Below are 15,620 nucleotides of genomic sequence, written 5' to 3' on the forward strand. Positions count from 1 at the left end.
GCCTGTCAATACACTTTTAAACTGTTCTTTTATATAAAAAAAAAATTAAGAAATAATAACAACCTGTGAAACAGTGAAGAAAATGACAGAATTTCCCTTTTTTTTTTTTCTTGCTGATCAAGGTGGACGAGAAGAGAAGAAGCTGACTTCTACAGAGTCGTGTCCACATTTGGAGTGGTGTTTGATCCTGAAAGGGGACGATTTGACTGGACCAAGTTTAGGGCGATGGCTCGACTGCACAAGAAAACTGATGAGAGCTTGGAGAAGTACTTGTATGCGTTCATGTCAATGTGCAGGAGGGTCTGTCGGCTCCCCTCAAAAGAAGGTAGGTGTATATGTTTTTTCTTTTTAAATTTGTGTTGTCAGTGCTTACCTTGAAAAGGATTTTCTTTCATGTGCTGCGACATAAAAATGGGGGATTGGGAACGTGTTGAGAGTAAAATTGAAAGCTTATAATGGGGAGACATATATTAACTCATTAAAGCCACCTACTTGTAGTACTAATTTGCAGTGGGTTTTTGCCAGTTTCTCATCTTTGTTTTGTTTCAATGCAGAACTCGTAGACCCAAACATTTTTATCCAGCCAATTACAGAGGAACGTGCTTCTCGGACCTTGTATCGCATTGAGCTCCTGAGGAAAGTGAGAGAACAGGCTCTTAGACACCCACAGCTGTTTGAACGACTAAAACTATGCCAGCCAAACCCAGACTTACCTGTCTGGTGGGAATGTGGGACTCATGACAGGGATTTACTTATTGGAGCTGCTAAACATGGAGTTAGCAGGACAGATTATCATATTCTTCGTGATCCTGAACTCTCATTTATGTCTGCCCAGAGGAACTATAATCAAAACAAAGTGGCACTCTCAAGGACTTCTACTCCACTCTTGCATCAGTACCAGATGGCATTATCTGCTTCTCCTCTTACACCTCAGTCAAGATTGTCAGATGCTAAAGTGAATGCTTTTGAGGACACAAAAGCTAAAAATGAAAATCTGAAAGAGGACCCTCAGTCTTCTGAAGAGGAATCTATGTCTACAGAGGAGACACAGACAATAATGAAATCTGAGCCTTTGAGTCCCAAAAATGGCACACCAATACAAGTCTCAGACCACAGACCTAGCGTGAAGGCTGAGACAGACAGGCGCATGGTGGCTGCAAGGACAGAGCCTCTCACTCCAAATCCAGCTTCCAAAAAACAGAGAGTCAGCAAAAGGGGATCTGACTCTAGCTCTGACTCAGACTCTGACTCAGATAGATCATCATGTTCTTCCAGGTCATCATCTTCATCCTCTTCATCTTCCTCATCTTGTTCACACTCTCGATCTGGCTCTAGCTCTTCGTCATCGTCATCTTGTTCTTCAGCATCTTCATCCTCCTCCTCATCGTCCTCGTCATCATCGTCATCATCATCATCATCGTCTGAAGAGAGTGATAGTGATGAAGAGGAGGCACAAAAACGTGGTATGTGTGTAGTCTTACTTCTGCAGTATAACTCTTAAACTGAACAAGTTTATTCTTAATGGAGAAATGTCTAAAAAAGGATATTAAATCCCACAAAAGTAAACTTAAATATTGACACATTTTCTTGATTCCTCCAAGTGAGTTGGAAGAATTTCAGGAATACTGCATTTTCTTTGCTTCATATCAGTGCCTTGGGTGAGGTACTTGGGATGTGTTGACTGATTCCCTAAGCAAGGTTGCTGTGCCTGTGGTTCACATGTGGGAGGAGAGTCGAATGGCCAGTGTTTTCTGGAAATATATTGCATGTGTGTATTCCCTACTACTGTTTCTTTTTCTTCATAAAAAGAGAGATTCTTTTAGTTTCCCTGTTTGTTTTTTCCACTCTTGCTCACCTGTCCTTGTAGCTTCCTCATTGTGCTTCCATGAGACCTGCAAGTTTCCTTCTGTCCAAGCACTAGAGTCATGTCAGCTGCTTTTTATTTATTATGAACTGGAGGTGCCTAAGGAGTGTACTTGCTCTGAAAGTCTTCTCCTAAACTTCACCTAAAAAAGACCTAAAAATAGGTACCTCCTTTGAAAAGACTGAGGTGATGGCAGCACATAGGACCGTGTAACACAGAGACACTCTCAAAAGCTTCCAAGTAGAAGCAAAAAACTCTGATAAATGAAGTAATTTAAAGTTTTTAATAAACCAACCAATCATTATTTAATACATTCTTTACTTTTCTGCTATGAAGTATCCTCTACTCTTGCCCCAGTGAAACTCAGAATATGGAAAGATTTCTTTAACATGTGATGCAAATGGTAATAGAGAAGGGAAGAAGATGAAGGTAGGCAGTGGGATTACAGCATAGAGAACCTATTTTTTCTTCCAATACCTCAGGGAAAAAGGCATTGTGTTAATCAGATGCATCTTCTTGTCCGTGGAAATGACAAATGGAAACCATTGAATTAATTTACTGGGGAAATGATTACTGGGCAAGTAAAATGCACTTAAACAAAACGATTAAGATGCCTGTAGCAGTGGAAGGACATTTTCAGAGGAAGCAGTTGTGTGCAAACATGAAAACAGTGAAAGCAAAGGAATGCCTATATAACACAAATATTTAGATGAGATAATGGATACTATACCATGTGCTTCACGTCCAAATATTAGGCTTGTTTTGTGCCAGCTCCGTCTGTTTAGTCAAGTAATAGTGCCATCCTCAGACTGCAGAATCTCATAAATCAGTTGGCCTTTATTTTTGTGGCTATTTTGCTGCAAGTTGGTGTTGAAGAGATTAGTAAATGCTGGAAAATTCTCTTAACTTCATCTGCATTTTAATTTTAAGCCCAGCTTTTATTTAATTTGTTAATGATTATAGGCCATTGGCGTATTTTTCACACTTGAAGCATCTTTTAAGAAAGTGCTGAATTCTATCAGATGACTATCAGAATACAAAACTATTGTTAAGGACGAGTTTGACTTCTGTAGAGCTGTCCCTCCCTCTTACTCCTTGTGCTGATGTGATATTTACCTTTTCAGGCCACACTTTTTTTTATTTCAGACTGTTTCCCATGTGATAGTGAAACTCACATTGTTGTCTGATGGAGGCAGAAGTAAAATAATAATCATAAAAGATTAGGATATAAGAAAGTCAGAGGACACACTACACTGCAAAGATACTTTAAAAAATCCTTAGTGATTAAAAATTGAACAATTAAAATGTGTGGGCACACATGTTCAAGCATCCAGTAAATGAAATGGGCTGTTCTTTAAAAGTGCTATCCCAGTAGATTTGCCATGTTCTGGTTGTAGACACCTTTGATTTCAGTTTAATTCTGTATGTTAGTGAGTGTTGGCTTATGAAAGAAATATGTTACGTGAGGACTGTCTATTAGATTACTCTGAAGCATGTCCATTTTCAGATAACTAAATGTTCGATATGTCAAGCATTTGAAATATTAACAGGAATATGTGTGGGATTTACATGCCTAGAGAAGGATCAGCCATCATCCTGAAAAACCGATTGATTCTTCAGTTTAACTTTGTGTTTGGACTTTCTCTGAACATTGTTCTGTGTGTTTTGTTCACCTGAACCTCTTACAGTGAGCGTTTAACTTCTTTACAACATGAAATGATTTTGGTGGTTTTCTTTAGCAGAAGGAACTCCACATATAAAAGCATATGATGAAGAGAGTGTGGCCTCTCTCAGTACCACACAGGATGAGACACAAGACAGTTTCCAGATGAACAATGGGACACCAAATTCCAATTATCTCCTACAAGGTGGATACATGTTGGCTGCATCCTACTGGCCAAAGGCAAGTTTATAATGCAACTTTGAAAACCAGAGTAGTAGTAGAAGTTGGGCTGTGACATTAGTATTCAGTTAAATATGTTAAAACTGTGAAGCAGGATAAATAGATGTAGGATTTGAATTTTAGGAACTTTCAGTTGCTGTTATGTTTGCTTCTGGAACATGCATTTAAATCTAAATACTACTTGTTATAATTTTTGAATATTCATTTTGAGAAGAGGAGCATAACTTTCATGTCACAGGTGCTTGGCACATTGTGAAAAATTACATTCAAAGTGTAAAAAATTGCCTTTTATCAAATATAGAGAAGGGTCTTGAACTTGGCAAAAGTGTTTCCTTACAGAACTTGTAATTTTAGCATTCACGTGTTTTATTTGACTGTGAATTGTGAAATTATCAGAAAACCCAGTACTTTCTGGAGTCTTTGTATACTTAGCTGAGTTTACTGGAACTTGAGATCTGTGTATTATGGAGATGTGTGAAGTCTTTGGTGTCTACAGAATGGGCATGAGGAATAATGTGGTTTCAAAAGCTAAAAGGAGACATGAATAAAAGTCTGTAGGTTTAGTTCTATAAATGCTGTTTTCTGTACATCGTGGTGCTGTTCATGGGTTCAGATCCTGCTACCAGTGAGTCAAAGCCAGACCTACAAATACTGCTTCATTGGTTACCATAACTTCTCTTTAAGAATCAGTAAGATAATGTACTTCAGGCATTTGCAGGCCCCAGACCTTGTACAGATAAGAGAGATTGCATATTTATTTACAGGTAGGTAGTGAAATTAGGTACAGAGGTGGCTTTCAGAAACTTACAGTCAATCAGTGCAAATCCAGGAACTTCAAACTCTTAATAAGTCCGAGTCCAGTGATAAAAGTGATGCCATTTCTCTTCTTTTTAGAATTAAAAGATAATACATAAATATAACGTGCGCCCTGTTGGTAGGCATTGCTCTTACAAAACTATTTTCTCTGGCTTTTAGGATCGAGTTATGATTAATCGGCTCGACAGCATTTGTCAAACAGTGCTGAAAGGTAAATGGCCCTCAGCCAGGAGGAGCTATGACAGCAACACGGTGGCATCTTTCTACACAACCAAACTACTGGATAGTTCCGGTGCAGCTGCAGATTACAGTGAGCCCAGTGCTCCCACACCCCCTCTTGCAGGTGTTAAAGAAGAATATGATCAGTCACCACAGATGTCAAAGGTGAAGAAGCATGTACGAGAAAAGGAGTTTACAGTGAAAATCAATGACGTATGTTTATTTTTATTGCCCTAGGACCTGGTTGCGATTGCGGTGTGCGGCATGCTTTACCTGCAAGTGGCTGCCTGCTCTCACTCTCACTTCCTTCACACACTTGTTTGTGGGTATTTGGGTCTGCTGCTTCTGGGCATTGAGTGTTTGGGTTTTGGGTTTGGTTTTTGGGGGAGGGATTTTTTTGTGGTGTTTTGTTTTGTTGTTTTTTTTGGTTTTTTTTTTGCCTTTTTTTTTTTATTTGCATAAGCCACTGGAAGAAATCATTATTTTTCTGTCTGAATTGAATTTTTGCCATTCTGGTGCTTCCTCAGACAGCCTCATGCTGTTTCTAAGAAATCTGGTTAGTATAAAAAGGTATTTCTGTTGTTCAGCTTTTTTTTAAACATTTCAGCATATCCTCTCCAGCAAGCATTTTATTATTTCATGGCCTTTTAGAGGATTATAGGAAAATTTCCTCATTTAAATGCAGGCTAGAAGCTTCAAACCCTTTTCTTATCTGCAATTTGAGACATGTTCGTAGCACATAAAAATGTGTGAATGTTTCCTCTTGTAATTGGGTTTGGCATTTTTTTAGGACTGGATTCGGGAGGTAGACAGCTGATCAGTGTCTGGATTTTTCAGCTGAGATGAAATTTCTGTTCAAATCTGTGTTTTACATGGAGAAGCAAGACTTATTTTAAGGTCTAATACAGTGTTTTCATTCTTCCTCAACTCTACTGGAGTAACAGTTTCTGTGTGAGAATCCTGATTATGAAGTAGTCATTTCTGCTTTGGAAGAGGCTCTTCTAACCCTGGCATTTATTTAACAGGAAGGTGGTTTGAAATTGACTTTTCAGAAGCAGGGACTGTCCCAGAAAAGGCCATTTGAAAGCGATGAAGGTGCTTTGGGTCAGCAGCAATATCTGGCTCGGCTGCGTGAACTCCAGAACGCTTCAGAAACCAGCCTTGTCAACTTCCCAAAATCACTTCCCAAATCAGGTACAGAAAATATCAGGGGGCTTAAGGGTTAGTATTAAATCTCATCTTCTGTGTTCTTCTGTTATCTCCATGTATAGGCAATGGAGAGAGATGTTTGCAATGTTACTGTTCTAAACTGCAGTCTGGAGAAATTCTGTCTGGTGTGGAGACTCCAGTTTGGAGCAGAGGAGTATTCTCTCACAGTGTCAGTTATCTAAAATACTCATTTATTAGAATGATGCCATTATACATTACAAACACCCCCAAAGAAGATTTTAATAATTATTAAGTGCATCAGTGTACCCTGACAGTAATCTGTTTAGCTCAGAACTTAATATGGCTACTTTGTAAGTAAAGATGAAGAGTTCCAGATTTATGCCTGTGCCAGTTTGCACTCTTCAGAATCTTTCCTGTGTCTCATGTAAAGAAACAGTAGAGGACAATAGTCTGGAATCAATTTTTGACTTACAGCTGAAAACTTAGAGCTTATTTTCATAAAGAAAATAACAGTGGGTATACACTGACAGATAAAAATGAGCCTAAAGTCAGCAGTTAACATTTGGATTAAAATACTTGAAATTATTAGAATTGAGTGCTTGATTTAGACCAGCTTCTGATTAAGTAATTACTTTTTTGGGATTGCATACAGATGTGGATAAAAACATTTCCTTTAAAAAAATTACTACCCTTCACTTGCATTTTTTACTTTCTTGGGTTTTTTGCAACATACCATTAAGATCTTGCTAAACATTTATTTAGGGATGACTGTCTGTGTGTGTGATGTCAGCAGTTTTCAACAGCTCTCGCCTCTATACAGATTCATTTGGAGGGGTTAGGGGAGGCAGTAATGAAATTTTCACAGTAGAATGGCTTTTCACAGCCTGATATTCATAGTGTTTTGAACAGTCATAAAAAAAAAGGCAATTTGTCTTAGCTATTAGATGTAGAAATCGTATGCACTTGCACTATTTCAAGTAATTTTATTTCCTTTTTCTGTTCAGCCATGTTTGGTTTTATAAACAAGTATCTGACGCTGTTTGTATGGCATCATTTATTAGGTACTTCCAGTCATTTAACAGCCAGTGCCAATGGAGTCATAGTAGACAGTCAGCCTGTAGTCAAAAAGAGACGAGGAAGAAGGAAGAATGTGGAGGGAGTTGATGTCCTCTTTATGAATAGAAATAAACAGCCTAATCATGTAAGTAAACTTGATTTTGTGTCCGAAAAAATGAGATGCAAATTACTGTGTTAGTGCCTTAAATGAGCATAACCAGCTGTTGACATTCAACAAAAACTTTATTACTCAAAACTTTTAGGTTTGGGGTTTTTTTCTGAAATTGTTCACTGATTGTTTATGACAACACAGATGAGAATTGATGGAGTTTTATTAAATTTACATATATATATACACACACAATATTGAGAACTATTTGTAAAATGTAAATTTAATTTAGTTTTGATGGACTTTAATTAACAATGTGTTATTAAAATTTTGGGGTTTTGATCTACCAAAACTTCTGACATCCTTTCCTGCATTATCTGTTAGGGGACCTGGTTGCACAGTGACCTGAAGGGTATCTGTGGCATGAGCAGTCTGCCCAGGTCCTTGAGTCTGTACATAATGATCTGCAGGACTGTGCCCTTCATTGAATCATACATGAAATAATTGTGATGGCTTGTTTTCTGTGAAGAATTTAGTCAAATGTTTTTAATTTCTCCAGGTTAATCCAGGTATTAACTCCTGTCAGGTTGCTGCAGGAATAAACCCAGCACTCACTTACACGCAGCCCCAAGGAATGCTTGATGCAGAGAGTCCAGTTCCTGTTATTAACCTGAAAGATGGAACAAGGCTTGCAGGTGATGATGCCCCCAAAAGAAAAGATTTAGAAAGGTGGCTTAAAGAACATCCTGGATATGTTGAAGATTCAGGAGCTTGTATTCCTGTGAGTATTCCTTCCAGCTCTGCTTTAGCTAAACAGTAGAATTTCTCAAGTTGTATTTGGATTTGTATTCTGTGTTACAAGGCTTTATTTCTTTGTTCTTCTGTTTTGTTTAGGAAAAGAAAAATGTCTGTTTCTTCTCCAATTCTTTTTGCAAGCCTTTCTTTTTCCTCACAAATGTAATTGCTAAGAAAAGCAATACTAAACCAAGACATTCAATCTTTGTCTAATTTCACCTGAGATTTAAGAAACTGTCTAGGATAAGAAAACTCATATTACCATGATACTGATGATGGGAGCTGAAAGTGTATAACAGCATATTTAGTGATGTGCAAGAGGATTAAAGACTTTACTGTGGAATGTATCTCATACCTACATTACATTGCTCTGGTAGTGATGTTTGTGTGGGTATCATCATCTCATTTTGTTACCTCTGAATTTGAGATTTGCTAATGTTGAGCAGGATGTAGGAAAATCATGTGTATGACATCTGGAATGACAACTTTGCTTCTCCATAAAGATGTTATAATACAGAACAGCAGCAATGTTCCAGACAGCTAAAGCACTGTTAAAAACTGAAAAATGAATAAAACAAAGCAATGAGGCATCAGAGAGAAGATGCTGTTCACTGAGCTGCTTATTAAATGATTGTGATTAGTAAACTACTATTGTTATTAAAGTATTTTTGAAATCAAAGATGACTTGGAATAAATGCCTGACTCGAGAACGTACAGATATCTTACCATTTTTAAAACAGTTATATCAGAAAGGTAATTGGCTTTTAAATTCCTTTGTAACAGAGGATGCAGCTGCATGATGGGAGGCCCAAACAAAAAAGACACCGTTGTCGAAACCCTAATAAACTGGATGTTAATAGTTTGACTGGGGAAGAACGTGTTCAGCTCATAAATAGAAGAAATGCAAGAAAGGTATTCGTGGCACTGTTCTCATTTTGATATTCCCCAAATGAAAAGTTACCCAAATGAAGAACTCTTATGTATTACACTTGCTAAAACTGTACAAGTGTACAAATGAAAGGTGTTTGTTTTAAAGTTTTGGCATAGAGCAAGAAAGTCAATTGTAATCTTCCAGTAAATGTTTTTCGAGTGTGGAAATATATAAGGCATGGATAGAAACTTAGCCCAAGGTTTCTGTTCAAATAGATTGAGCACTCAGTATGGTGCAACATTTGTGCCATTGAGTCAGACAGAGGCAGGGCCACTAAAATGTGTGCTGTTCTGTTCAAAGTGGCAACATTGTCAGAAGTTCAAATTTTGTGTAATCTTCTCATTACTATTTTTGACACAATTAAAATTACATTGGTAGCACATCCTATGTGGAAACTTGTCCATTGGATTTGCAGAAATCTTGTGTACTGGATCAATTTTGCTTTTGCTTTTTTTCAGTTATCTCTGGCATTTGACCTTTATGGTTCACCTGTGTGTGTATTGGCTGTCAGTCACATTTCTAGGTGAAACAGTGTAACAGAAGAACAAAAGGAGAATTCTTGTGTAAAAACCCAACAGTGGAAGATGTGAGAGCAGGTGTTGAAGTTTTTGGAGAGGTGATCAAAGTTTGGGAACAGCATAATGCATTTGAATGGACAATGGGGAAGGCTAAAAGGCAATATTCAGGAAAGGCAGGCAGAACATTACTAGTGTCTACTGAACAGATTTGGACAGATGTTTTATTTAAAAGGCAAAAATGAAACAGTGTAAGGTATGAATGTTGCCTCTTTTCTTAGCAAATATGAAATATTTCCTGGTTTTTATCTTCTGCTTTTCAGGTAGGGGGTGCATTTGCTCCCCCTCTGAAGGATTTGTGCAGGTTCTTGAAAGAAAATCCAGAGTATGGAGTGGCTCCTGAATGGGGAGAAGTCGTGAAACAGTCTGTGAGTATTTACAGAATAAGATAACCATGTCGTGAAATGTATCTGAAAAGCAAACAAAGCAAGCAGGAAAAAAGGCATGTCCAAAGGTGTGCTTTTTGTTTCTGGTGTTACATTAAATATGGAACGTGAGTCAATGTCAGCTTTTTTCCTGCTGGCCTAGTTCAGTAAATGGTTTGCTGTGAGTAGGAGGTAGGGGAGGAACAGTGGCTGGCAACCCCAAATTAGAGATTTTGTTGAAGGTGCTAAAATGCTGTGACTTTTTCATATCTTTAATACAGCCTTAATGTTTTTTAGGAAAGATATTAGCTGAGGTATTATTTAGGAATAAGAATACTTCCTTAAAGTTACAGTTATGAAGAAAAATTACATTATTTTCAATATTAATTTTAAATATTTATTTTACTTTTTAATTAATTTACTTTTAGTGTGCACCTTTGAGAAATTACTACCCTCAATCTTGCCTTGAAGATAAGGACATATTTTGAACTTGTTCTCAACAAAGTTGTGTTGTATAGTAAAAAATGGTTTCTGTGTGACCTGGTTACTCTTCCGTTTCATGTGTCTAACAGAAGTGATGATTTTGTCAATATTCTTTAGAAGTTTACTTCCTCACTTAGTCTGACTTGTCAGTTTATTTATGCTACACCTTCAGCCTCTGGCAAAGACATGACCAAGTTAAAGTTTTTTCTAATTCACTGTCAACAGAACTTGCAGCCTTTCTGTGAAGCTCTAAATGCCAGTCTCTCCAGTACCCTGCTGCAACACTCAGGTAGAAAAACAGATAACTAGGAACAGGACTAGACTGCAGTGAATAGAGGTGTAACTAATAGCAGAATTACTTTGGCAATTTAGTAGTTATCCACAGAACAGAACTCGAGTGCTGAATTCCTCTAGTTGCAGCAGGCTAATATATATTAGAGATATTTGCTTTTGGGGACAAAGGTGATTGTAGTATGGAGCTGAGTAATACTTGATCTTAATGATTGCCTTTTTAAATTTTCAGGACAATGCATTTTGTAGGGAATATTAGTGTCCATTGCAATGTTAGGTACAAGGACCTATAGACGTGTAATAATACTGTGCAAATCCTAAATAGAAGTGCTTGAAAATTAATTTAAATTCAACTTGAGTCTTTGCTCTTTATTCTTAACTTTATGGATGCAATGAAATATGAGGACACTAAACAGACACTAGCAGTAATAAAAAGGGCTCAGAGATTGTTGATGTGTGTGCAACCGCACATATTTAACTTTAAATTGAGTAGCTGATTAAACTGTCAAGTGATTGCAATGTGATAATATTTCAAAGCAGTGCTAGTTTGGATCTTAGATTGAGCTTACTCCTATAATGAGCTATATTTGGCTTGATCTCCCAGCAAACCACTAAGGATGAGGGCGTAAGGATAAGCAGAGTGTGAGAAGATCCCTGTGTGGACCTCACTGTGGAAATGGTCCTTCAGACATCTGAGATGTGGTAGCACAAAGTCATCACGCATTCCAGTGAGTTGTCTGGAGAGAAGCTGCTGTGCTGATGTGCCAGAATCGTCTTTGACAGTCACTGTACACTTGAGTGTTTCATTTGCTTTTACTTTGCCTTCTTTAAGCTCTCAAAATACTAAAAGTGCCCACTGTCTCCTGCAGGGGTTTCTCCCGGAGGGTATGTTTGACCGCATCCTCACGGGGCCGGTGGTGCGGGAGGAGGTGAGCCGGAGAGGGAGGCGCCCCAAGAGCGAGATTGCCAAGGCAACCGCAGCTGCCGCCGCGGCCTCGGCCACCAGCGTGTCCGTGAACCCGCTGCTGGCCAACGGATTGATCCCGGGCGTGGATCTGCCCGGGCTCCAGGCCTTACAGCAGAACCTGCAGAACCTGCAGTCGCTGCAAGTGACAGCGGGATTGATGGGAATGCCAGCTGGCCTAGCTGCTGGAGGAGAAGCCAAGAACATGGCTGCCATGTTCCCCATGCTCCTGTCAGGGATGGCTGGATTACCAAACCTGCTGGGCATGGGAGGACTTCTGACAAAGTCTACAGAATCCATTTCGGAGGAGAAAAAGGGAAACGATTCAAAGGAGGTGGATATAAAGAAAGAAAGGACAGAGGATCAAAATACGGATACTGGTGGTGAAAACTCTGTTTCAAGTTCTCCTTCAACATCCTCTGCTGCTGCAGCTGCCAATCCTCTCTCTCTCAACCCTTTACTTTTGTCCAACATACTTTACCCAGGGATGCTTCTCACTCCAGGCCTTAATCTTCATATCCCAGCTTTGTCTCAGTCTAATATTTTTGATGTACAGAACAGTGAAAGCAATGACACAGGCTCAGCCAAGCCCACAGAAGAAAAGGAGGAAAATTCTAGGGTTAGAGATCAGGAAGACAAAGGGGGAACAGAGCCAAGCTCTCACAACGAAAACAGCACAGATGAGGGTTCAGAGAAAGCAGATGCTTCATCTGGATCTGATAGTACATCGTCTTCATCTGAGGATTCGGATTCTAGTGATGAAGACTGACCCCAGACTCTGCACTTAAATTATAAACTGATTTTGAATTTATTCTTTAATTATTTCATTGTAAATAACCCAGTGTTGAGTGCATCAATGATTTCCTGACCGAACATTTCAGTATTTGTTTAGAAGTGCAAACTGCTTTCAGAGACGTTTTGCATGTAATATTTCTTGAAGTTCATAAGTTTCTGAACTTGTATGTACTATCAAATACACAATGGTGTAAAATTACAACAAAAGGCATTATAATTTTGTTGGGGGGTTAATTTTATGAAAATAATGCTCAAGTAAGAGCTGTATATTTAATATATTTGCAGTGAACACAGAATACTTTATGCATATTATTGATTTAATTTGAATATAGTTTTACAGCCTCCTTGACACTTATAATTTACAGATCAAAACTCAGCAATAATTTGGGCAGCTAATGAATGTCATGAAAGCTGTAGAATCTACATCACCATCCATTGCTTTAATTACATGAAAATGCTCTAGTGTTGTGATGCACTGCTGTTTCCAATTCAGGTACAAGTGTGTTTAAAAGAAGATAAATTTTTCCCAATCAGCCAATTAAACTGGCTACCTGTTACCTCAGCTGAGTTAGTTTAGGAAGTTTACATTGGTTTCTATTACTTGTTTTCAGGTTTTGTTTTGTTTTCTAAAGACATCCTGTATAGCATGTTAAAATCTGAGTTATTTGAGATATGACTGTTGAGGTTTCCTTTTCCCCTTACTAAAACTGTTCTCTTGGACAGCAGTAAGGGGCAATTAAAACAAAAACTGTCTTATCTCATGCTACTTGGCACCATGTAGATCTATTTAGTTTACACCTTGCAAAGTTTTGGGCTCCCTCTGCAGAATTAAAAGTCCCAAAATGAGGAGTAGTTTCCCCAAGACTCAGAAGAGGCAAACTGTCATAAAGTGCCACTGAAAAGACCTTTCAACACTGCATAATTCATGTAAAAATTGTTTGTTTGCTTTGTTTGTGTAGATTTCTATTTGTGTTTTATGTCATAAAACCTCCTGGAGTTCCCAGTTAATAATGGTAAATAAAGTACAGATAGTTTTGAACTCCTTTTGAGTTTAAACTTCTCTGCAGATTTAAATCTGACTAAATATTAAATATTATCCAAAATCATTATTTGGATCTCACTTCCTATATTATGCTGAGTTACCCACTAAAGAAAAAGCACTTTGAATAGTAAGGAAGACAAATTATTCCTAGAAACCACAGTAACAGGGCGTAAGGCATCTGTTTAAGTCCAAATCCTTAGAACCCTTTACTATATAAAATCTGTCTAAGATTTGATGTGTGATATGATTCCTCCTTCTTCTTAAGCTGCTATTACTCTGACACGGTCGAGGCCCAGATTCACATTTACAGAACTTCTGAACTGACTGAGACTTCAGTTGACCTTGGTTACATCATTTGTGGTCCAAGAATAGGCAAGTGTTAAGAGAAAATAGATACAGGTACTAGTGAAAGTCATGGAAAAAGCTTTACAAAGGGATAAATTTAAAAAGTAAAAAACAAAAACTGTATATTTTGATATAGTTCTGTTGCTTGCTTGTACAGTAAAACAACTGTGTTGTTTTTTATCAAGAACTTTACCAATGAAATATAAGTTTCTATGTGCAAAATAACTAGCCCCATGATTAGAAGCAGTATTAGATGTAATTACACAAGTACCATTTGGATTGTGCTGGTTACGTATTTTCCCAGATAGTATTCTGATTTTTGGCCCTTCATGCAGTGTCTTAGCAATAGTGAAAATCAAAAACTGCCAAGAGAAGGGGGTAGCAATTCTTCAGCATTAAAAGAAAAAAAAGTATTTCATATTTAATATTTTGCCCTTTGTAATATAGCACTTTTATTTAACTAGGATGCATCTATGAAATAGCCAAAGTTTTACAAGCAGTTATTAACTTCATTTGCTGATGGAGTACGTCAACAATGCCATCACTTCCCACCCTTCCCCCACAAAACAAGTCCTAAATCTTGTGGCTAAAACCTAATTTATATCAGATTTATGAAATAAAGTATTTTCCTATTATGGTCAAGTGAGTTTGGTTACCATTCTAGTGATTCTTTCTGTGTAATAAGGCAATTACAGTTTCAAGTAATGAAGGCTGGTGTAGACTTGAACATAATATATTTGGTTTATTTTTCATCAGTTTGAACCAGAAGGGGAAAAAATGTCCCACTATCAGCTAAACTATATGCAAATACGGTTGTATAAAGTTAAGGGTTATAAGGAAACCTCAGTAGAATTACACTAATACTGAAGTTAAAATTAAAAGGATATCCAAGGTGATGATAAAGTGTGTGTTGGTAGTTACTAAAAAAAAAAACCTTAGCTGTTATTGCCTTGTATTTCTATCCCTTGTTTCAGGCTTCATGATCCAAGTCTTAGTCCAGGTTTTTTTTGGACATTTGCAATATTTGCCAGTTGTGTTCTGTGTAGTCTGAATTTGCTTTCTGTAGTTGAACGAGCGTCTTAAAAAGTCATTTGTAATTTATTGAATTACTTTCTATGATGTTCTATAGAGCAAATGGAAGTTTAATTATTTTTTATTAAACATATTCTTTGACTACCCGTGATGTTGGCCTCAATATGTGAAAGTAATGCTGTGTAAGGATTAAACATGCATCTTCCAGCAGCAAGTTAAGTTTCAGTGCTAAGCTTTAAAACTGAAATTATTCTTAAGGTCTTTAAAAAAAAATCACAAACAAGCCAAGGATGTAACATGCACCACCCCCTGCTCAGGACCATGTTCTACTCTTGTATAATTTTACAGGGAATCAATTTCCTCTAATCTCTTGTTTTACAAACAAAACAAGCTGTTGTTCCCAGCATTTCAGTACTCATGGTTCAGAAGGAATATACGGTCCAGGTTCTGGTCCAAAAGTTGCCTGAATTTTGAATAACGATGCATCTAATGTTGCAGGGTAAGCACCTGAGCAGTGAAGTACCTTCTGAACCTTTCTTTCTAAAACTTTACATTGCTTCCCACATGTTTATTAAATCTTTTCATTATGTACACAGTGCTTATAATTGCTGTTTTTCATATATTTCACACAGGGCCACAGACTGTTCTGAACCTGAGTTGTCTCCTGATTGTCCGGTGCCACCTTGTTTCAACCTGCCATTGCTTTTGAATGATTCAATGATATCCTCCTTATTTATTTCAGTCTGAATTTGTCTTCATATCGTGGTCATCCTTTCTGAGCTTCTGCTTCCACAGATCTGCACACAGGTGATAAAAACGCACATGCACGTGAACTCTGTTCTCAAGTTCTCCCCTGTTTCTTTTT

At 37.7% G+C, this 15,620-nt stretch overlaps 1 protein-coding gene across 6 annotated transcripts in view; it reads left to right on the forward strand.

The window, feature by feature from the left end:
- The window catches only part of CHD9 (chromodomain helicase DNA binding protein 9), an 85,244-nt gene extending 70,345 nt beyond the window's left edge, over nucleotides 1–14,899 (forward strand). For 5 of the 6 annotated variants that reach the window (XM_064671163.1, XM_064671166.1, XM_064671165.1 and 2 more), the window contains 10 exons: nucleotides 123–325; nucleotides 555–1,463; nucleotides 3,604–3,767; nucleotides 4,743–5,015; nucleotides 5,828–5,996; nucleotides 7,034–7,173; nucleotides 7,697–7,918; nucleotides 8,716–8,844; nucleotides 9,702–9,806; nucleotides 11,447–14,899. In XM_064671163.1, the coding sequence (XP_064527233.1) occupies nucleotides 123–325; nucleotides 555–1,463; nucleotides 3,604–3,767; nucleotides 4,743–5,015; nucleotides 5,828–5,996; nucleotides 7,034–7,173; nucleotides 7,697–7,918; nucleotides 8,716–8,844; nucleotides 9,702–9,806; nucleotides 11,447–12,310 (3,178 nt within the window). In that variant the 3' untranslated portion in view covers nucleotides 12,311–14,899. The remainder of the gene's footprint in view (nucleotides 1–122; nucleotides 326–554; nucleotides 1,464–3,603; nucleotides 3,768–4,742; nucleotides 5,016–5,827; nucleotides 5,997–7,033; nucleotides 7,174–7,696; nucleotides 7,919–8,715; nucleotides 8,845–9,701; nucleotides 9,807–11,446) is intronic. The other variant, XM_064671167.1, reaches the window with a different exon arrangement.
- Nucleotides 14,900–15,620: the final 721 nt, after the last annotated feature.

The sequence above is a fragment of the Pseudopipra pipra genome, chromosome 14 (assembly GCF_036250125.1).
Source record: "Pseudopipra pipra isolate bDixPip1 chromosome 14, bDixPip1.hap1, whole genome shotgun sequence".
Classification (NCBI taxonomy): Eukaryota; Metazoa; Chordata; class Aves; order Passeriformes; family Pipridae; genus Pseudopipra; species Pseudopipra pipra.